Source organism: Plutella xylostella, chromosome 10, assembly GCF_932276165.1.
Source record: "Plutella xylostella chromosome 10, ilPluXylo3.1, whole genome shotgun sequence".
In the NCBI taxonomy this organism is placed as follows: domain Eukaryota; kingdom Metazoa; phylum Arthropoda; class Insecta; order Lepidoptera; family Plutellidae; genus Plutella; species Plutella xylostella.
In genome coordinates this window covers 2,371,962-2,396,285 of record NC_063990.1, presented here as the reverse complement: position 1 = coordinate 2,396,285, position 24,324 = coordinate 2,371,962, and the positions used below count along the sequence as shown (strand labels likewise).

At 38.9% G+C, this 24,324-nt stretch overlaps 1 protein-coding gene across 6 annotated transcripts in view; it reads right to left on the bottom strand.

Moving 5' to 3' along the window:
* The window catches only part of LOC105394631 (rho GTPase-activating protein 23), a 277,190-nt gene that overhangs the window by 209,623 nt on the left and 43,243 nt on the right, over window positions 1-24,324 (bottom strand). For 5 of the 6 annotated variants that reach the window (XM_048623383.1, XM_048623381.1, XM_048623386.1 and 2 more), the window contains one exon: window positions 14,767-15,143. In XM_048623383.1, coding sequence (XP_048479340.1) covers window positions 14,767-15,129 — 363 coding nt within the window. In that variant the 5' untranslated portion in view covers window positions 15,130-15,143. Of the gene's footprint in view, window positions 1-14,766; window positions 15,144-17,519; window positions 17,716-24,324 lie in introns of those variants that run through there. The other variant, XM_048623382.1, reaches the window with a different exon arrangement.

Here is a 24,324-nt window from a genome sequence, read left to right as displayed (position 1 = left end):
CGAATGTCTTGCCTGTGTCCTCTTCAACTGTTGTTCGTTCTGCAAAAAGCGAGATGCCTGGCTCTGCGCCCCTATTTGTGCAACGCATGATGTGCCTAAAAGATCTACAAGACACAATCCACTAGCGCACAAGTCACTCCGAACTAACACTCGCCGCGACCGCCCACGGCCCCTATCCCGTAATTTACCGACTATAAGTAATATCTGTAATGCATATCGGCATGACAGACGTTCGTAATGAAGAAATCTATTAAGTTGTCCCGCCAGGCGATGTCTCGGACTGTATAGGTTATTACAGAAAGTGGGTTGATCGATAAAATATAGTGGGATTAATTTCAAGATCGACTTGTATATGATCTGCATTCGAAACTGATCTATGGCTCGCTTGTTTTCAGGCTGGTTCCGCCCTATTATGTTAATTTGTAATCGCCAGTTGTACTTTTCACTTGTCAGTTTAAGCTGTGGGAAATCTCGTTATAAATGCAGAATGGAGGTATCGGCTAATAGAATTATAATGTTTTGTAATGGATCTGCTTGATTTATTAGCATTTACATTCTTGGGTGAAATTGCAATCCGGTGTTAGTTACATTCTCAGTACCACATCTACATAATGAACTAGCGAAGCTGCCATGGCTTCACACGGTATTTCTGTACAATGCAGAAGAGCTAGTCCACCTTACGAAAAACTTAGTTTCTGAGCGCTGACCAAGACTCTATCTTGCGGTATTAAACCTACCGATTGCAAGACAGCTCTCGATCATCAAGTTTGTCGTTTTTATTAAGCTCCTTCTTCTATCGTGTAAATGCACTAAGCTAACTTCCTCCAGTGTTTTGCTACTCTTATTGCGAGGTCATTGGCCTTCATCAGGTCTCCTTGACTGCACTTTGGGGCATTAGGGCACTCTATAAGGTGTGACGTAGTCTGGAGGCTTCCGTTTTTATTAAGCTATCCCCATAGTTGTGAACGTTCGCGCAATACCAGAAACACCGAACATATGGACAAAAGAATATGGAAAACAAAAGATTTTTATACATTTACATGCAAAAATGAGGCAACAGTTTCGCATCAATCGAAATTTATTTACCCGTTACAGGCTTCCTCGCCATAAACAATATTTATGTCTTTCAATTTTTACGAATCGACTTTTAATTTCCAATCTGCAACATTGTCGCTGTTTAATGATACTAGGAAATGCATTTTTTTCATATTACTACTCTCGGTTGGTTTACGATATTGCTCTTTATGAAAGTAATAAAATAAAATTAAAAAGTCAAGTCAAGGTGTTTGTGGCGCTTTCATTGATAGCGACCGCGACCTCTGTGTGTGTACTCAGGTCAGGAGTTGCACTACAATGTTATGTTATTTATATTGTCCGGTCAACGATTGAATCTGGGACACGTTGGGAGGGATTTTTTACTACGCGAATGGTCTGTCATGTAATTATGTATTTAAACCACTAAAACAGTTAAAATTGGCAACAAAGTAACCCAACTGAACGTCATACATACATAACAACAACTAAATAAAATATATGAGATACCTACACAAATTCCCTAACCTTAAATGCGAATGCACGTAAAGCATTCTATTCCAAATCAGAATAAAGCCCCGTATACACAAGAAAGCTCTCGCCGACGACGTAATATTTCATTATGTCGGATCTATTTATTAATAAATGGGCTCTTATAGGTCATCGGAGAGAGTACAGAGATGCCCGCAACTGTTCGCAGTCGGCGAAAATGCTATAAATCAAATGTACTCGCGCCCTTACTCCGGAACAATGGAAAAATAAATGGCATAGTTTAAGCAGTTTAAGTGAGTATTCAATGTGTTATTTATACTGTTTAACAGGGTGTCCACTCAGAATGCTCCAAAAAATTCCCTGACTTTTCCCTGACCGTTTCAGAAAATTTCCCTGACCGAAGATCAAAATATAAACCTAATTTAAGTAATTTGACATTTGAAATCTTGATTTCAAAGTTTTGCGATAATTTTTTTGACACTTATTAAAACTCGATTGCGTAAAATATGTATACAGGGTCGGCAAAAATGGTATATTAAGAGCGAAGTATAGCACTTAACACACACTAACGTTCTTCAACTTCTAAATATTATCAAATCTCCATGATTTTTTAGGATATGAACGACACAATAAATTACTAGGTTTATAGTTTTTTCTTTTCTCTAAAATTGCTATAGATTTAAACTTATAGGCACCTCAAGCAACGCAATTTTTGTGATCAAAACTGCGCCGTAAAACAAAAACAATGTTTTTTTAAAGCGAAACCTACAACTCTAGAATATATTATACTGAAGCGATTGACATCAAAATCAAAAAGATTTGTTGATATTTACTTAGTGAATAACGATTTCTCCCGAAATTTTATCAAGGAAAGTACCTATGTCACACAAACGATAGCAAATGTTTTCCTAAATACCTATTTCTCGAGGTTTCCTCTTAAGCCTTAGGAGGTCATTCTAAACAACTTTTTTTGTGCGAGTATTGAAAATATCCGCAAAAAAAATGCACCCGCCTTGCAGCAAGTTGCTATACTGCCTAGTTTAATAGTCTGACCAAAATTAGACTGATTGTCATCGAAGTAGAAATTGAAACCGAAATAGAAATTGAACGAGAACCAATTTTTTTTGTATGGCACTGGCTCTCTCCTCTCTGTCAAAGTTGTTAGTTGTGTAAGTATTTTTTTATGAAATTTTATTAAACATGCAGTACAAAATAGAATAAGGTTTGTTTTGCTCTGCTAAATTAGTAAAAAATATAATTGATTAATAGATGCCGCGCGGAGGCAGCGTATGCGGTCTCGCTGACGCATAAAATAATTAGCGAATTGAGAACCTCCGCCTTTTTTTCAAAGTCAGTTAATGAGCGCGGCTGCAGCGCATCTGCACCAACAAAACGTTATTTTTTATCACAAACTTCTTAAAGTCTTTAAACTAAATTTGTTGAAATTTGGTGAGATGAATGACCCTATTTTGCATCAATCTGTATATACGGGACATCATTTTACCAGCTGGGTCTTGGATCTATCTAATCTTTTGGAATTCCTACTATTTTTTTTTCATCTGTCATATTTTATTAAATCATGTAGATTTAAAAAACTTAATCGTATAATTATGATAGTATAACAGTAAGGATCACTCAAAAATACTCCAAAACTAAACAAGATTTTATTTTTTGACTTATGTATTTCACGTAAAAAAGAAGTATTACTAGTTAAGGAAAGTACCAAAAAATTATGCTAGAAAAAGGTAATTTTTCCCTGACTTTCCAGGTGGCCCATCAATTTCACTGACTTTCCCTGACCACCTTGAGCTTCCCTGACTTTTCCCTGACTTTCCCTGACTTTCCAGATAGTGGACACCCTGTTTAAGGTTTGTAAGAAAGTTATATTTTTGTACTTAAGTATGAAAAGGCATTGCCTGACATCTTCAACTACTGAGTCTTCTCCATAATCTTTCTTGTCAATATTTTCATCACTTAACTACCTATAATAAATGTATTTACAAAAAATCTATGATTATCCCTCACTCATGAAAAACTCCTAGGTAAGTTGATTTTGTCTCATTCTCTACGGTAATTACTTAACTGTAAATCTATTTATTACGTGCATACATAAATATCTCTATCATCAAACTCATCAATAGGTATCATAATTATGTGATTCTGTACCGTGGGTGGAAGATGATCATCAGAATGATCATCGCTACAGCAGTGAAGTAACACACAGTGCGATGACATCAGTTGATGATGATGAATGAATGCATTATATTATTTTACATGAAGAGCTTCTTATACCTCTAGAATACATTGGGTCATATGACATAAATATTCGTAAATTAAGAACGACATCTAGGCCGCGCCGCCATTTTCTAGCCTTATTTATAAATAGTTTATAGGTCAACTGAAACTTGAACCAGTGTTCAATACATACCTTTTGTATACTGCAGTTGGTATCAATAATAATGAAATCTTACTAGCCATATATTTGTGCTGGATGTGTCAATATGTCATGTTCAATTAAAATCCTAATTAGCTACTTTATTTAGGACCTCATAACTATTATAACATTAAATGGCAGGCCAGGGTCAGACAGAAACCGCAAACTTCTGTCAACGATAGTTTAACTAACCACAAACAAAAATCTGCATAATATAATATGCACACGTCATGTTACCAAAATTTGCCTATCTGTGCTAATGTTAATCACGAAATCAATCATGCGACATACACTTGTTCTTCGGTTGTCAATTACATTTACATACATTATTTAGGTACGAGTGTATGAAGAATAGCACATTCAGGGTGGAATTTTATAAGAGACGTTGCCGTGGCCAGCCCCCCTACTCTTGAAAGGCAATGTATTGCGTCTGTCTTGCGTTGTCAACATTTAAAAAATCAGACGCTATACATTGCTTTTCAAGAGTAGGGGGGGCAGGTTAATTTATACTCGATAGCGCTTATTTTATTATAGGACCAACCATAAAATCGCTAGTAAATAAATAAATAAATATGTTGGGACATCTCACACACGGCCATGCGACCGCAAGCTAGGCAGAACTATGGATGTCAGACAGCTGATATATCTACACAGATACATATTTAATACATAATCGACAACCAGACACAAAGCAAACACAAGTGCTCATCACACGAATGTTTGCCCTGGGCGGGATTCGAACCCTCGGCCCCAAGCTTCGGAAGCAGCTTCACTACCGCCTAAGCTACGGTGCCATCGAATAGGTATAGTCGCTATTCATTGTATAAATAATACTGACGTAATCCTTAATTTACAAAACAATTAATTATAACTTTTATAATAGATGAAATAATAATACAAATGATCTAAACAAGAAGTATTAAATGATGTTCCAATTCACCGTTACAACGCCGCCGCCGCTAGCTCGCTAGGTCAAGCCTACGTCTAGACTACAGCCCATCAATCATTCAATTTATGATATCAATAATGGTTTAGCAATCAAATTTGTTACATTAAGCTATACGCAATGCTTATGTTTAACAAAAGCTTGTAGTTGTAGATACAGAATTAACATGACATAAATCATGAAAAGAATTTTGCCAGAAAAAACTAAATACCTTCTTACAGGGGGTTCCAAATGTAAGCTAAGCCGAAAGTGGGGTGACTCAGGGGCTCTATCTTGAAAATTGCTTCCTACATAAGCTTTTTGAAGTATGTTTTTTTCGCGAATTTCCAAAAGTCTTAAAATAGAATTTGTTCAGATTGACCCCTGCGTAACCGCCCCTGAACACCCTGGAGACAGTATGTTATGTTACTATTATAATAGAGGAAGACATAGAGTGTGTTTCTAATTTTAGAAACAAAAACCTTATTTTTTATTTGGTGCTCGTTGAACTCTTTTGTACTGAAAGCTCAAAAATCATTTGAAAATTGCTGCGAATGATAGATCTGGATCCAACTAGTTTAACAGTTAGTCGTTCTGGCCACTAAACGTATTTTTAATTTAGCATTAGTTCCCAAACGAAGCATTAGATCCTCTTTGGTGGAGAAACTCTCGAAGCCGGCCGTCTAATAGCGCGTTCAGAAATCGCGTTAAATAAACGCATAGATTATGAGGTGATGCCAGCGATTTGCGATTAGGCTCGCACCTCCACGGCACTTAGGTGGGCGGGTTCGATTCCCGGCCGGTCACGGTGCGGAATTAACCCACTTCCACCATTCTTTGTTGGTATAAATAATCGCTCGAATCTGCATGTTGTGTAATTTCAAAGTTAATCACGATTATCCTCGTCTTGACCTTTGGTGAAATTGGAACTTGCCGGTTCTGATAGATTAAGTCGTTTGTGATGTGGTTGGTCGGCTGTATCTGCGATTTTATCTTGCCGTGCTGTTACTATACGTGTATTTTGTTGATTAAGATGTTGTTTATGGCTATTGATCCTATTGATGATAAGTAACATAGCTACATAGCTGCATAATTATGATGATATCTAGTATCTAATGATTTTAAACCTCCGCCAAATTGTTAAACTTATATAATAATAACCTATCATTCCTCTAATCCTCCTAAAAGTCATTATTATCAATGGACGCGAGATGATTATATGAATGACATAGGCAAATAATTTGCCATTATACCGTATTGACGCAATAGAGCTCGATATAACATGTCGATTCAAATTATTACGAATTGAGTGGAACCGATCGTTTCCGATTGAATGAAATTCAAATTAGGAATTCAATGATTCGAACAGCCAGTATTTGAGAGGGTTGTGATTAAAATTGAATTTCGAATGCATGCGTGTCCGTTGCAATCAGTTTTATGGTTACGATACAAATAAGGTCAATTTATATTTTACACGAGAAAAGGATAAAATTATTATTTAAAAGCTTTATTCAATTATGTGTACGAATGAAATCACGTACGATAATGAAATTAAACTATACATTTTTTATAAAAGATTTTTACTGAAGGTACCATAACTTTTCGGAAACACTACAATTTCAAAAACACATAATAATTTCCATTCAAAATTGCAGTCGCTCAGAACAGTTCCTGTAATCGCTGCAGTTTGAGGCCTCACGATTTCGGGAATCACTCTGCTGGTTCCATGTACTGAGTACAGCAACCAAATAATGATTACGTCTTGATCAAGAGGTATGTAATCATCTTGAATAAGTACGAACTTTATGACTCACTGTTCAATTATGATATTTCAGTGAGTTTTTAAGTTGTTTATAATGTGTAGTTGGTACGAAGCGATTGTTTGGTAAACTATAAATAGAAGAATAAAAATACTATATTATTATATTGCTTGCAACGCTACATGTACAAATAGTACTTAAGATTTATTTAAAACCTATTAAATTATAAACCACTATATTATAGGTATATGCGTTGTGTTTAACCTATATCAGAAATCAATAAATAGAATATAAATGAAATTTACTCAAACTCATTTGCCAGGCTGTTCTTGTCTCATACTTTTTTTCTCAGCGTAATATACTGACGACGACGACGACGACGTAATGCGTAGAGCCACATGCGAATCGCAGAGAGGTCTGCCATGGACACAGGAACAGCAATTAGAGGACATCGACTTTGCAGACGATCTTTGTCTGCTATCGACTAAACGCCAACACCTGCAGTCCAAAATTGACGACCTCGCCAGAGAAGCAGAAAAGGATGGACTACGCATAAACTGCTCCAAAACTAAAGAGATGCGCCTCAACACGTCGGATGATTGCGCCGTGCATGTAAACGGGGAGGCCGTGGAGAGAGTGAACAAATTCACGTACCTCGGCAGCGTCGTGGACCCACACGGCGGAACCGAGGCCGACATCGACGCCCGCATCAACAAGGCCCGGTCAGCCTTTGCGCAGCTCAAGCCCGTCTGGGACTCCTCCGTCATCGCTCGCCGCACTAAAGTTCGGATTTTCGAGTCAAACGTCAAGTCAGTACTCTTATATGGTTGCGAAACATGGTTCGTAAGAGATGACCTAACAAGAAGGCTACAAGTGTTTGTCAACAAATGCCTTAGACAGATACTAAAGGTATTCTGGCCGCGAACCATCTCGAATACGGAGTTATGGAGACTGACCAACCAGAGGAGAATTGACTCGGAAATCCGGCTTAAGAAGTGGAGCTGGATTGGCCATACGCTGCGGAGATCCGAAGACCATCCACCCAAAATCGCCCTGACAAAGTGGGCTGCATCTGGCAAACGAAAGAGGGGACGGCCAAAAACCACGTGGCGTCGCACTGTCGTGCAGGAGGCAGCCGCCCTCGGCATGAGCTGGCACGAAGTCGAAGGCGTGGCACAGGACCGGTCAAAGTGGAAATCTACACTTCGAGCCCTATGTCCCTGATTAGGGATCCCAGGACCTGATGATGATGATATACTGACAGTATTTTTATCATCACATTCAAAAACGGAGATACAGCTCGCGATCTATCACGTGTGTACAAAAAAATGTACAGCGAAAATCGGGTTACCTCTGCCTACCCCTTCAGGGATTACAGTCGTCAGCATTATGTATGTATGTAGTACTTACTTGCTTCATGAAAGAGAATGTGCAAAATGATTTGCGATTCACTACATCAAACAGAACGGGCGTCTGTCTGTTTGTTTTGATCGCAACAAGATTCGATGCACACAAGTGTCAATTTTACCAAATGATTGATGTATGAATGGTTAAGTACGCCGTTCATACTTTCAAATGCTATAAATGTGACAAAGATTAATCATTTAAATTGACAGACAATGAGTAAAAACTTTTTGAACTGTTAAAGGATGTTTTAGTATCTAACAATGGAGAAATTTACAGGGCGCGCGCAGAGTTTTCGAGTTAACACCTACTGTCTCCTATATGTAACTACCATAGAAGAACGTAAATACGGACTAATTATGTTATGACTATTCAGAAAGTAAATAATAAAGTCAGTCAGGTTAATAATCCAAGACACAAATGAACTTAATACGGATACTATTTCTGTAATATAAACAAAACAACCAACAACAATCGATATTAAATAATAAACAAAACACCCAAACTCGTGAAACGTACTTCACGAACGCCCCATAAATGTCAAAGACCCGAGCAAAGAGTATGAAATCCGATCCGCCTCCTTACGTTAACTGTCTTCTAGAAATTTCTTTTTTTTTCGTCCGCCTCAAACATCCTCGGTAGTTGTGGTAATTGCAGGGTACAGTTTCTTGAGTATTATGTTTCAGTGGAACGACGGGGCAGCACGCGACATGGCCCTGGGGGGTTACTCTATATGAACGAAAAACTAATGAACGAGAGCTATCGTGCAATCGTCGTTTGATACAACGAGATAGAACCGTGACTCGCGCAGCAGCGCTCCAAAACTTAGATTTTCGTCCTATAGAGTCCCCTGGAATATTTATTAATAGAGCGCGAATATTGTAACAATTAAACTGTTTATATCGTAAAGGGAGTAATGACTAGATACATATAATGTACCTACATAGGTATGGCGGGTCAACAAAAGGGATACTACATAATTATATAGATTTATAATTCAGATACATTAAAATACGTAACGAATGGATTTTCGTAAACAACAAAAAAGGATTCCGGGCGAGGTACGGCAGGTTTTAGTTTAATTTGCGAGTAGTTTTAACATAATCACGTTCAAAGCCACAAGCGGTACCATACTTATCGGATTTACAACATTTGCAGGGCATCTGGGTAAATATTGCGTGTTCAGCGGGTGTTTAAGCGAAGATCAAGAGCATGTTTTAATAACTACATCACACATGTTTTAATCATAAGCAATGTGTTGTGATGTTTCGATTGCCTTTAAATTGATAGCGAGATTTGCGTAAAGTGTAAACTGTAAATACAAGTGGTATTCCTGTTTTACTACTCGGAATAATATTATTGTGTAGGAAGGTAAGGATGACAACCATTTACTGTTCAGCTGAAAACAGGGACACTACTGCATACGGCGAAAATATAAGTAATAAACCTATAAATAAATTAAATGAAACGCGACACGGTATTAACTGATGATGATGATAATATAAATCAGTGTTTTTCAACCTGTGGGTCGCGACCCCCTAGGGGGTCGCGAAGCTTCTGTAGGGGGGTTGCCAGAGATCGAAATAACTGGGTATTTCAGTGAAAAAAAAACCATAAAGACAATTAATTTAATTAATATTTCTTGATATTGTAGGTAGGTATATATGATAGATCAGCGATCATTTATAGGCATTTTACTCAATCCTTGCGAGCATAGATATCTTGCCTTCCATAGTAAATTATTAAATTAGAGAAGGTTTTTTGATTGATTCAGGTCATGTTTGCTTTCAATGAATGCAGAAAATAATATTAACTTTAATAAAATACTACTCTGTGTAAAAAGTATCGGGACTGGATCAATAAAACAAAAAATGATTGTTATTCATCCAAATTTTTTTTATCACCTTCAAAGTATGCTCCTTCAGAAGCGATACTAAATTATAAATTCCGAGTGCACAACACCTCGATAGTCAAAGAAAACAGTCAACATGACTTTGACTAACAATCGAAGACCAAAAGGAAAAATCGGCGCGAGTACTAAACACAACTCTGGAAACAGCGTTTAAAAAAATGTTGTGATGATTGGATAATTCGTTTATAATTTAGTATCGCTTCTGAAGGAGCATACTTTGAAGGTGATAAAATAAATTTGGATGAATAACAATCATTTTTTGTTTTATTGATCCAGTCCCGATACTTTTTACACAGAATGTATAATGGTTTTCAAAATTACGTCTAAATTAATTATATTACTCTTTTCAGATTTTTCAAAGTGAATACAGAGGCTGTTAATAATAAGAGAAATGAATTGTACAGGATGTTGCAAAATGGGTATTTTTTTCGCGAGTATTGAAATTCTGATTTCATTTTCCGACTTAGATATACCATGATGCACATGTAGGTTTCGGCTTAGTATAACCTTTTTGCAACACCCGGTATTTAACATAACTAATAAGATACTTTGACTATATTTAGGACCTTTTAAATGGTCGCCAATAAAACAAAACCCAATTTTTTTTTGGCCCCTTTATACATACCTAAATGTTTAAAAAAACCGAAGGGTCAAGGGGGTCGCGAAATATTTTTTAATACAAGGGGGGTCGCGTCATGAAAAAGGTTGAAAAACACTGATATAAATCATACAATATTTCTTATTCTACTATGAATAATACGATTTCTAAAAGTCTAGACAGTTACCCTGCTTAACTACTCACATCAACATTACATGACAACTGAACTGTCAGTTCACAGAAACAATGGCCGGTTGTAAATCCGATTTAAAAAGCTAAATTTCAAAATTGGAACGCGACCACGGCCGCAGCGCCTGCAGCCGTCAACCGCGAATCGGTCGACGAATTATTGCAAAGGGGATTGCAGATCTCGCGCACTTTCTATTTCCTCGTGCTCATTGGGTAGAGGTGAGATCGGAGTGCATTTTCGGCTATTCTGGCTAAGGAGACGTTTTTATGTGCAGGTTTTATTCATAAATATTATATTTATAAAATCATTTTATATGAATAATTGCGATAGTTTGCAAAATAAGCAAAGTATATACTTAAATAATTAAAGATTTGCCGTTGTAAACTTTATGGGTTTCGTGAATATCCCAAGTACATTATAAGAAAAGTTGTTCAGAATGAAGAGTTGTGTTACCTACTTTCAGATGTATGTACCTCTACGAAAGACTTTGATATTGTGAGAATTTTTATTACTATTCCATGAAAAACGGCTTAATAAATTTTGTAGGTAGGTAAGTAGGAATCTGGAAACCTGGATAAATATATAGGCTATTTATCGTGGAATTCCCAAGGGAAAACATCAAACCTCACTGGCTAGTAATTTATATACAAAGATCGATAATTCGGCTACTCCACTCCGCAGTGGGCGCAACTCTAGATAGTTATAAGCTATTTTTCAATAAGTGATCGCGATTCGCGCCCTTTCTCGGATTGCTTTCGCGCGTTTTCCTCGCTTCCTTGTTTACAACTAGATTGCACATCGTCTGTTTGTTATTGAGTACCGGAATGTGGTTACGGTTTTTAAGTAAGTTGACTCGCAAGCAATAAAAAAGTACCACACACGCACACGCACTCACGCCTTGTACTAATGTACCTACTCCCTTGCGGGGTAGGCAGAGGTGCAATGCTGCACCCACTTTTCGCCAGAGTGTTATGTTAGTCCCAATGTAATAGGGGGCGGGCCTATTGCCATTTTACGGGCACATCCAAGACCCGAGAACAAATATCTGTATTTAAACAAATATCTGCCCCAGCCGGGAATCGAACCCGGGACCATCGGCTCAGTAGTCAGGGTCACTAACCACTACGCCATTCGGTCGTAAAAAAGTACCAATTACAAAATAAAGACAATTATTTAAAAAAACATTTTAAATTAAAACACAATACAGTTTTTATTTTTGTTAGAGGACATCCTGTATACCGACGCCGCCATGATGATGATCTCCATTACAGTAAAACAGCTACCTGATCTCTTTCTCCTATAGAGGCTATAAATAAAACATAATATAATTCCCCATACAGACAGACAACCGTTTAGTAAACACAGCAACGGTATCAAAGTTAGACAAACGATCTAAATGTTAATGTTGACTATTGAATACAACCGCGCGCCTACGCAGCACATGACAGATCGGTGTTACTTGTACACGGTTTAAACCATAGATAATACACTCTATAAACTTTGAAATCATGTTGATGGTCGCACCATTTGCGTTTATCTGTTGTATCGTATCGCTCTAGTATCGATGGTGGGTATTGATGTTGTGTGCACCATTATTAGTAGTAAAAGTGTACCTCTAGTATGGTTATTTGGCTCGGTGGGTAACGTAACGTTGAGGAAGGTAAAATATTCGTCAAAATAGAGTTTAGATACTCACATAAATAGGTATAAAGTTTTTTTAGCTGATCTGTAGCTGACTACTATGAGTAGATAATAAAATTATTGCAATCAAAATTATTAACAGAGGGTATAATAGATACTCTAGATGTTAAATAATTCTTAAAAAAAAGGATAAAATTATTTTCAAGAATTTAAACGAACCATTTATTTTAAAATATGTAGGTATATTCATAGCATAAGAGTAGGAAACAGTGGACCAGTTGCATAAACAATACGTACAAAAGATATCCCACGATCATTCGACGTTTTCTTCACATCAGCGTAAATTGTATGGCAATATCAAATATAAACAGCACTCCAATACACCTGCGTCTAACAACATCATCAAGAAATACTTAGCATAGAGCACGTATGTACTGTGGGTACTCGTCTCGACCCGTTCCTCACAATGCAACTAGCCACACGGATAATTGCCGGTCGCTTGAAGACTCGCTAATTGGTAACACAAAATTCCTGTGATTCCACTTCCACGTACATAATTATATGTCGCTAAAGCCACTGCGCTTCCGAAAGACGCGATACAGCAGCACCGGTAGCAGCAATAACTGTACGGAAGCTCCAAGCAAACACCCGGGCGCTCGTGACCGACATGAGTTATAAAGGAGAAATTGTCTTTAGCATAATCACCAAGTGGAAAAACAGGATGAGGATACGAAAGTATGTGTGTCCCTTGTATTTGTAGAGAAATTCTATTTTAATCTATGTTAATGGGAAGATAAAGAAACAGTGTTAGTTATAAATTCATCGGTTTACACCTGCTGAATATTCGATCAGCCAATCCTGCGATATTAGTTACTAGTTACCTACCATCGATTCAATACGAGTCAAGGCAGGCCGGAGTCCGATATCATTAGTTATACAGTAAATGAGTAATGCACTCATTATTATTAGTTATGATAATAACGGGTTAAATCTTAACACCCTATTAAGTTTTGACGCGGCCTGTAATACAACCGGCTTATTAGACGTGAATATTCAGGCTATATCGGACTTACGACGTTAATAAATGACTCGATAATGTGAATACAACCTCAATTCAATTGCGGGGCACTAACACACACTCGAGCGCACGTTTCCATCGACTACAAAATAAATTACAGACAAACAGACAATCAATCGGTCCGCAATAAAATCTCGATGGGCGATCTCGATTTTCAATGCATAGTTGATTGGCTGTCGGAGGCAGAGCCCTCGCCCGCACTCGATCAGGCCCGAATGTGGGTCGCGCCATGTCTCGGCCCTCGAGAGTGCTTCGGATTCGAGTGGCCAACTACTTGGACTAAATTAGCTGGAAAGCAGCTGCACTCCAAAATTAGCGGCAGACCAGACATTGCGGCTCCATCGCATTTATGATGAAGTACTGAGAATCGCGTCGAGCTACGAGCTTGCAAAGTTTCCTAGTATTTAAAAGGGTAAGTGAATGGGCCTGACCCTGCATGTTTCACGACTGCCACAGGCGCGGTCGCTCGGTGGATCGCGGCTCGGTGTCAAGGCCTGGCACCGCCCTGTCTGCGAGCGCCATTAACGTCTGGGATTGCCCCTCAATTGGGTCAGAATAAAACGTGTCAGCAATCGAAGCTTTAGTGTCCCAAATGATTCATGTTATGGCAGCGATTTAACAAGCGCGAATCATGACCACTTTTAGTGCCAGTGAATAACTTAAAGCAAATAAGGCTCCAATGAGCAATGAGTCAAACAGGGAAGAGACGTGTGTCAGGAATTTGCGTGGATAATACGACCGCGGCGGGTTCGGTGGCGCTAACAGAACAATGTGTTATTGTTTCTCTATGAATCATCCTTATCGCTTTCGCATCAACTCTTTCCGAAATCGCTGCATCATGGGCGCACAATGCTTATTAACATATCCGCGTATTGCCCCGGTGAAGAAAGCTTCCGCCCACAAGAAAGCGCCAAGTCCGTTGGAGGTAATGATTGTGGTGTTTATGAGGATGAGGTCCGCGGAGTCCGCGCCGCTCATTACGAGCCTCGTTCCGCCGCGTCTCTTGGCACAACATTGCGGTTTCGACTATAAAAACCTGAGCGGCATCTTTTACGGCCGATTGTCGCGGCGGCGACGTGCTACGTTCCCTCGGTTAAACTTTATGGCGACAGTGATCTCCTGATTAATGACATCATTACCCGAGCTTTCTTCGTATTTACACTAATTATTATTAATTACCGATTGAGAAAGAGGGGAACGTGACCGGATTCCTTCATGATCATAAAGGCCGCCCAAAATCAATTAGCCGGCCCGTCCAAGTGGATGTCTCCTTAAATTGTGATAATTGAGTTGGACTTACCTGAATTGCTCTGGGTGGTTGCGGCAGGCGCATGACGGGGCGCGGGGCGGGCATGCGGGGCGCGGGGGGCGCGACGGAGCGGTGCACGAGATGCGCGGGGGTGTGCGGCGGGGGCGGGGGCGGGAGCGGGTGGTGGACGACGGTGACGGCGGGGGTGAGCGGGGGCGGCTGGCGGCGCTGCACCAGCGCGAGGTGCTCGGAGGGCCGGATGAGCCGCGGCGGCGCGGGCAGGCGCACGGCGAGCGCGGTGCAGGGCGCGGGGGGCGCGGGGGGCGCGCGCGGGCGGGGCTCCGGCGGCCGCGCTGCCTGCCGCGGCGGGGGCGCCGGCGCGCGCCGCACCCGACCCTCCGCCTCGTCCGCCATTGGAGCGCGCCAATCTGAAAAACAAACAAAATATAATTAAAATATGAAAAAAATACTTAGTACACCGCAAAACCAATAAAAGAGAGAAATAGGGCAGAGTAATGACAACACTTGAGGCAGTAAAATTACGATATATCACGCGATGCCCCTTGTATTATTTACGATGAAATTGTGGTTACCATTAATAAAAAATATCTTCGAGAGCCTAATGTTCAACAGCCGGAAATCATACACTGCTGGTCATCAGACTCATCAGGTCTACAGAGCAACGGAGCTATCCTCATCCAACCGGCTAGCCGGTTATAATAATTTTAAAGCTGGTTAAATTATAATAGTATATTTAGATAATATACATAGATTTATAGACCTTTGTAGCGAAAACAGAAAAACTTCTACAGATAAAAGCTCATTTATGAAATCAAAAGCCACTAGCAGAGCCATCTATGGAAAGTACCTAGAACTTGGTAGTCTCGGAGCGTGCGAGCGCGCACGTGCATTTCCAGTTTTGAACGCAGCGCGCGCGCATGTGACTAACTAAATTCTCGTAGTAAACTCCAATATTTCCAATCCCCAGACGGATATTAAACTTTACTGCTTTCTAATAGGGATTACTGATATATCGGATTTCTCAACTTCAAATTACATTGCGCAGCCCTTATAGCTCGTGACGAAAATACAGAATCCGATTTATGTGCATTTATTAGCGTTTATGAATAAAACATGGCGGTGTTATGTAACGGGCTTAGTTGTTTATTAGGGTTCCGTAGCCAAAATGGCAAAAACGGAACCCTTATAGTTTCGTCATGTCCGTCTGTCCGTCTGTCCGTCTGTCCGTCTGTCCGTCTGTCACAGCCGATTTACTCGGAAACTATAAGTACTACAGTGATGAAATTTGATGGGAATATGTGTTGTATGAACCGCTACAAAAATATGACACTAAATAGTAAAAAATTTACCCAGCGACTCCGTTGGCTTGGTCATCTGCAAAGGATGGGGGAGGATCGGGCTGCCAAGAGGGTCTACCTTGGAGTACCAAGCGGTCGTAGACCAGTTGGCCGTCCCAGATATCGCTGGAGCGATGAAGTCGGCAAGGACCTGCGCCAACTACAGGCAGGCGACTGGAGAGCGACTGCGCAGGATAGAGACCAGTGGCGACTTCTTGTGTCTGAGGCCAAGATCCACTTCGGGTCGCTGAGCCAGCGGAGTAAGTAAGTAAGTAAATAGTAAAAAAAAGAATTGGGGGTGGGGCCCCCCATACATGTAACTGAGGGATGAAATTTTTTTTTTCGATGTACATACCCGTGTGGGGTATCAATGGAAAGGTCTTTTAAAATGATATAAAGTTTTCTAAAAAACATTTTTCTTAAAGTGAACGGTTTTTGAGATATCAGCTCTCAAAGTCGTAAAAAGTATGTCCCCCCCCCTCTATTTTTATAACTACGGGGTATAAAATTCTAAAAAAAATAGAGGTGATGCATGCTAATTAACTCTTTCAACGATTTTTGGTTTGATCAAAGTATCTCTTATAGTTTTTGAGATAGGTTGATTTAAGCTACGGAACCCTTTGTGCGCGAGCCCGACTCGCACTTGGCCGGTTTTTATGCTGCGACTAGCCATTTTATAAATCATTACTGCCCGCATTATAATAGGAGATATGATAATAGAGAATTATGGCTAATATTTCTAGGTAATGGCCGTGTGTCATCGTTGCGGCTTTTATCTTTTAAATCTGTATCAAAGATCAAGTCTATGAAAGTAAACAAGCAATAATATTAGCACAATAAAATACATATTTTATGCAGATTGCAATATGCTTTTGTTAAATGTAGAGTAGATCATATTTTTATTTTGTATGACTTACAGAATGCCCCAATAGGGTGTTCAGCATACACGGTGTAGACTTAAGTATTTTTAACTTCTTGATGGTTTCTATAAATTTTATCACTTTTGCAATGCCTTATTATGTACTTACCTCAAAAACAGACCATCTTTACGAAATGCTAATAGTTAAATACATCAGACAGAAACGGTAAACTGTTAACAGATTGAAGGCAGTAGAAAATTAATGAGGCGTTAATTTACGATGTCCTGTAAATATCACACTTAACTGGTTTCAGATTGTTAATGACGATAAAATTTACGAATGTTGTTTCGGGTTTTACGAACTTGAGACAGAAGTTGTTCAAATCATAACGGACACATTGTAAATAAATAAATGCAAAGTTGTTAAATTTTCATAAAATTTTGATTGCTGGTCGACTCCGAAAAAAGAAGAAGGTTCTCAATTCGTCTGTATGTAGGTAAGTATATATTTTTTTCATTTTGACAATACGTTAACCATTTCGGACAAACACTGGATACAATCAACGCACTTCAACACCTATACTCACAATAAATAAGCACTTGTCAAAGACAAAGGCCGAGGTTCGCTGCCCACAATGCCAGATTAGCGCTCTCGAAACACATTTCACTTCAAACCACCACTGTGTTCACTATATATCGTGCTAACACAATATCGCCACTATTATAATGCCGATAAGTAATTTTCACAACACAGACATACAATTATCAGGGCCGGCACTGTTGTTATAAATGGTGGAGTCGCAACTGGAGCGGTGCACTGTCGGTTGCCATGGCAACCTTGTGTTGACGTCGTTTTCCCTCCAAAAATAACGCATGCGCATTTTGACGTTTAACTTTTTAAACACCTGTTGCTACGAATGAATTTGGACTCTAACTTCATCTGTATTAGTGTTAAGTTAGAGTGACGGCGAAGTTGTTTATAAAAGGGTCGCGTGTGGAAACCCACGCTACTGCACGACCAACAGTAGCAATTTTCTGAATTCATTAGATATGTAGCTTCAGGGTTAATTCAGTGGGGGAATGAATGCGCCACCGACTTCCCTTCAGATAACAATACAGTTGAGACGGTTTAAATCATATTATTCATAAAACCGGAGATTGTGAGGAGTAAAAAGTTATTATCATACATATTACCGAGAAGCCTGCGACGCGACGAAATAATCCCCTTAGAACATTTGAATAAAAAAGGTGGTTACAAAGCAGTGCTTGCTCCCGATAAGGCCAGATCAAAGGTTCAATGAAACTAAGCTTATTCTATGCATTTTAATGAGGATACGCAAAGAAAAAGACTTTAAAAAGAATGGTGATTGGTATGGCGGACCCTCGCGTGGTCAGATGTGCTTTAGATAACGAGACTATAATAACTTTAGACTACAATAAACAGAATAAAAAATATAGCCATTTCAAGAATGCTAATTGCGATCTTGTTAACAAGAATAAATTTCGAAGAACAATAATGAAATGGCGATTTTTCACACAGTAATAAAATTTTAATGAGTTAGGTATGTTCATAATGCCCCTATGGAAGCTACAAAGGAAAAAAATATGATTACCTAACGTAGTTTTATTAATTATATATAATCGAGTGTTTCTATAACTTGTTACATGTAAAAGCCAAATAAACGTTTATTTATGAGTTCACGCTACAGACAATTTGTATTAACAAACAAACTAGGCGCAACAGAACATAAATCTTCTTAGTTTGAATTGAATGATTTACAAAGTGCACAACATGACCCTCATAAATAATAGCGCAGTCAGGTGACACACTGTTTAGTATTCACACTAGAACACATAATTATCGCTAGCGCCATGCTCACAATCGTTGAAAGAGAATCTTAGTAAAGGGTCCGAGAGACCACCCTGCTACGGACGTGAGTCGAATTTTTGCCGTCGCCGTGCGTAGGGTTGAAATTTTTTGATACCATTAGCCCCGGAGCGAAATTGCTGTTTTAAACACGTGTGGGCTCTGAACTTTTTTGGCAAAGGCCTTTTTTCTTTTGTAGGTTTTTTGTGACTACTTATTTGTAGGACCTATATTTTGCCAAACATATACATATACATGTTTTGATAGATCACCAAAAAGTATAATCACATTCATCAGCTCGTTATCGTCCACTGTCCTGTATGGTAGGTCCAAAAAATTATGTAAATTTCACAATTTAGGTAGGTACTCTAACTACCTACTTTATAATAATGAAGAGATGAAAACTACAAGAAGTGTTCGAACGTTTTTACCTCGGTATTGTTTCAAGCGCAGTCGGGACGTTTTCATCGCACTCTCCACTCCATTGATTCTTTCGTGTTTTTTTCTTGTTTTCGTGTAACTCAACGTTGTAGCGCGTTTTACGAGATCATTTCAAAGTTTGTATTGTTTTCACAGTTGCAACCTCTCACGGTTGCTTCACAGGTTTCTTCACAGTGGAACTTTCCTTGACAAATCTAATGTTGAATTGTCTCACTTTTCTTTGCGGGCGGGTTTTTCATTTGTTTTGTTACGAGATTTTATTGTTATCGTCGGCAATTCGCTCTGCTTTATAAAGGCTAACAAAGTATCTATATATTGTGTAAACAATGGAACTGCTGTAGATTCACGTGCGGGTTCAGAATAGTGCAGTAACTAAAACAACGTATTTACCGGATTCGATTACTGGCCGGGTCAGAATGTATAGTAGGTGAACCCTGAAGTTTATCTCGGCTATATTCGGGCCTGAAAATACCAATAGGCTCTCCATTACACAGGGACTAAGATAACCGTGAAAATTAATGCAGAAACGGACCTCTGTGTAACCCGCAATAAGTTATTACTACTATTACAGTATTAGTTAGTAGATATGTCGCAGGCAACTGGTTTAATCTCCTGTTTGATTGAACCACTAGCCCGTTCATTGGATGGCGCTGTTCAGTTGTATGACTAGGCCGAACGTTGATTGTACAAGCGTCACAAAACGTCCAACTAGTTAGCTGACTTAAAATCAGTCAGGTGGTGAATAAAACAAATATGGCGTCTAACAGCTAACAGCTGAAACAAAAAGCACCTATATTGTTAGTTTTTTGCAAATAAATTAGCTTTAAAGTGCGTTATTTGTGTTAAAATAGTGTGACAACATGGATTTACCTATTACTACGCCGCGGGCGGATAGTTTCAAAGAAAAAATTGGCGAAACTGGATAATTATGAACAATAATATGAAGGTACATTTATTGTTTAGTTAATTTGTGAGATAAGAGCTTTGTAACATAGTATTTTTGTTGACTCTTGTCTGGTGATGTTCACCCTAACCCGACATTACAAAGTTGCTATACTATATCCCATTCAACGACTTCGCTGAAGGACGTTCAGTCAAGACGTCGAACGTTACAATCAACGACTTGACGAGTTGTTCTTTAGTCATACAACTGAATAGCGTCATCCAATGAACGGGCTAGTGGTTCAATCAAACAGGAGATTAAACCAGTTGCCTGCGACAGATACAAGGCATGCGTTCCAATACCACTGTATCTGTGTACCGTTTACCGTATCCACTACACCTACATACATCCCGCTCGGTGCAACATATTAGCTACACCATTAGCACCTCAACTGTTATGCTAACACTTGTCTGAAGCCAACATGGAACGTGGCAAAGCTTCTCATGCAGAATACTTACTGAACTACAGCGGGGCAATTCTCAACCACACACTATCAGAGGCGCATCATCGACATCAGCAATTAAAATAGTGGCTATTTTGGACCCACGATAGCTGATTGTCAACCGCTTGCCTTTGAGTCGGACGTTAGAATGCCCTGATATTTTATTATTGCGCTACGATGCCGATGCGCCCTGATGCGACTTTAAAGGAGAGTGTTCGAATTGCTGCCCCGCAGGAGTTACCCTTCTGTTTTATATAATCATAAATGATGAAGGGATCTTCACTCGGTTTGTTAATTGAAACGCTCGCCAAAACGTCATATCTTTTACCTGCTCAAATGACAGATGGTGGATTATTCTTTCACGGAAGTGTAGTGTAGGGTTCTACCTTTTTTGGCATAAGATTTTTTTGCCTAATCTCGTATTGCATAGTAACGTTTGGTCAAAGTCTCGTTACGCCGAAAATCGTATGGCATAAATCTCGTTTAGTAAAAAGTTATTTCGCATAACATTGTTTAGCCTAATAATGGTATGGCCAAATCTTGAATAGCCTAATAATGCTATGGCATAGGTTTATACAAAGTAATAATATTCGTTTGGCTTTAACTTTGACGGAGCGTCTCCCTACATAGCGCAAACTGGTGCCTTGTATTGTTTCCGCTGTTTGGAAAATGCTCCGCTCCGCTTCGCTGCGCTCCGCTTTGGTTTTGATGAACATGTGCACCTAACACGCTCCTCCTCGCTTTGCTCGTCGTCGCACCTATTTTTAGGTTTCGATCTCATGGGGTTTGTAATAATTATATTGGTCGTTAACTTTCGATTTTTTGATCATACAATATCGTGATTTTCGGGATGTAGGAGAAAAATACCACAATTTGTACATTTACTACATACTTATTATTATTTATTAAGATAACATTAGGATAAACAAGATTATACATAGGTATAGACGAACATAAATTTGAGCAAACGAAACTTAGGTGTTTAAAGATTGTGCCTAAAGAGTTTTAGACGAAACGAGCCTTATGCCACATAAGTCTTGGCAAAGTGATGGTTCGGCCAAAAAAGTTTAGACCATACGAGTTATGCGAAATGAGTTTTGGTCAATAAAGATTATGCCAGATGAGCGGAACCCGTAGTGTAGCAATATGGCGCCAAAGGAGGCCCTTTCTTGTCAATGAAATCCATGAATTCTTTTATTACTAAGACATTATAAGTTAAAAAGAGAAATTTATACTTTACTAAACAGATAATTTTGTGAATCCTGCAGCCATGCTCCAATTTCGTAGGTACATTAATGTAGGTATTAAAGATATCGATTCGTGTATTGTGGCTATAGGTACTAAGTACAAACAACGCGGATTGCGTTAGAATTACAATGATTTGCGGCGAGCCCTAGCTATAGAAAGTGATTTGATGATCCCCTTTGAGGTTTAGCTGGGAAATTACAAAGAGAAGCAATACTATCAACAAAGTAGAGCGAAAGCCGTGGATCAATGTCAACGATCGATAATCCGCCTTTATCTTTTGTGAAAAGTGACCGATAAACCAGCTGCGATTGCGCAAACATTCAACGTTATTTATTCGCTTCGCAAACGTTGTACCGCTAAATATAACCACCGAATAGCATTTCTCTATCTGTAACATCCGGCTATAAATATAATCAAAGGGGTTACAAAGTAAGATTATAATTATTAATCGATTTATATGGAAACCAGTCGGGCTAGATTAACTGTGCCCACAACGCAGTCATCCATCAGATCAGCGAGACGCATAAAGCAAATGAGACATTTACACGGGCTGGATGGTAGTAACCGCATTCGTAAAAGATTGCATAGAATTGTGACACCGACTACATTTTCCCTTTGACACACGGCAAATTGTAGAAACCGCTACGAAGATGCCATTTGCCAACTGCACATTATGTAAAAGCTTTTCTTATTATATCTAAGAGTGGGTTTCTAAGAAATATTGTAGATAGTTTTTAAAAGGAATAAATGCTATAGGAAATATCAAATTTATTCAACGTAATTTTTACAATTACTTGTCGATTGTCAAGATCTATGGACATATTGTATATAGATAGTTTCTGAAAAAAAATTGGTAAGTACATAAAGACGAATTTTGAGCCTCCTCCTTTTTTTTAAGTCGATTAAAAAGGAACCTACCGTCTACCACAATCTTGACCACCAGACCAAACCGTGTTCTATGTATATTACCATATTGGGCTTCAATCCGTTGAACGTTTTTGGATAAGATTTCCAGTGATACCGTCGACAGCTGGCGATACCGCTGTACATTTAAATCTTAAAGCATAAAGTATTTTGAGAGCGAAACATGGATTAACTTTAAGGATTTAAGTATAAAGGCCCCGTAATTAGTAAACTAGCGGAAAGGGATCAATTTGAACAACGTTTGTTCTTTGACTTTTGGAAATTCACGAACCAATCTTCGTAGGTACACTATTTAAAGGACAGCCTGTATCATATTGAGGGCAACAAAATAAAACCAACCCCCTTCTCTCTTGTTGGATTTATGAAGGCACACAAATAATAAACCCACCAGGCTATAACAGTTAAAACGGGAATTACCGAAGATACTATCCAAGCCGGAAACAGCATGGCTCGCCTCGAAACAACGCTTTCACCGGGAGATAAAACTTTTACGTGAAAAGGACACAAATGTTACAGTCAAATTTCGCAAGCGCAAGCTATTAAACCGGTGAGATTTTTGGCGGCAATACTTTCCCTTAGTTTTAAGTGGCATGATGTCATCAGTATGTGATTTAAAAATATACTTTGCCTGTTTTAGGTTATCACATTGATTATTAAACCACGCTGTGGACTGTGGTTAAAGGCTATTCATCATATTTATTACTCTTTCTAAGACCCTCTAGTTCAAGTAGGGCTTTAGTACTTCACTGTTCAATATTAAGCCTAGTTGGTATTCTGGTGATTGGCACTCTGAAATTCCTCCTACATAATTATACTATTGGTAGGCACACTATGTACAAATCTAGTTTAACATGATTGCTATTGCTGCGATATAATTACGTTGTAGACTAAAACAATTGCGTCTACTTTGGGTAGCTTTATGACTTACATAGTATAATTTCAGTCAAAATTGGTCATACGACTAGCTATTGCAGCGAGTGTATTAAGGAAATGACAATAATGACATCAACCAGCTGTTTGCAGGGAATGTTGAAATGAGCCAGTGTTGTTGCTCTAGCTTACGAAGAAGTAAATTTCGAGTCACAGTGCATAAGAAACGTCTCACATAAAATTATTATTACAATTAGACGGTCGAATGGCGTAGTGGTTAGTGACCCTGACTGCTATGCCGAAGGTCCCGGGTTCGATTCCCGGCTGGGGCAGATATTTGTTTAATCACAGATATTTGTACTCGGGTCTTGGGTGTTGATATTTATATTTAATATGTATCTATCTATGTATTTTTGTAGATATATCAGCTGTCCGATACCCATAACACAGGCTCTGCCTATCTTGGGGTCGGATGGCCGTGTGTGAGATGTCCCCACATATTATTATATATTATTATTATTAATTAAAACCACACTTCTACCACTGAGCTCTTATTTTGACTTTTAGCCGAATAAGAAGATGTTTGATCTTATTCATTGGTAAAATGTTTGTCATTAGGTTGAACTTAAAACGGTTCGACAGTACCTAAACAAAATA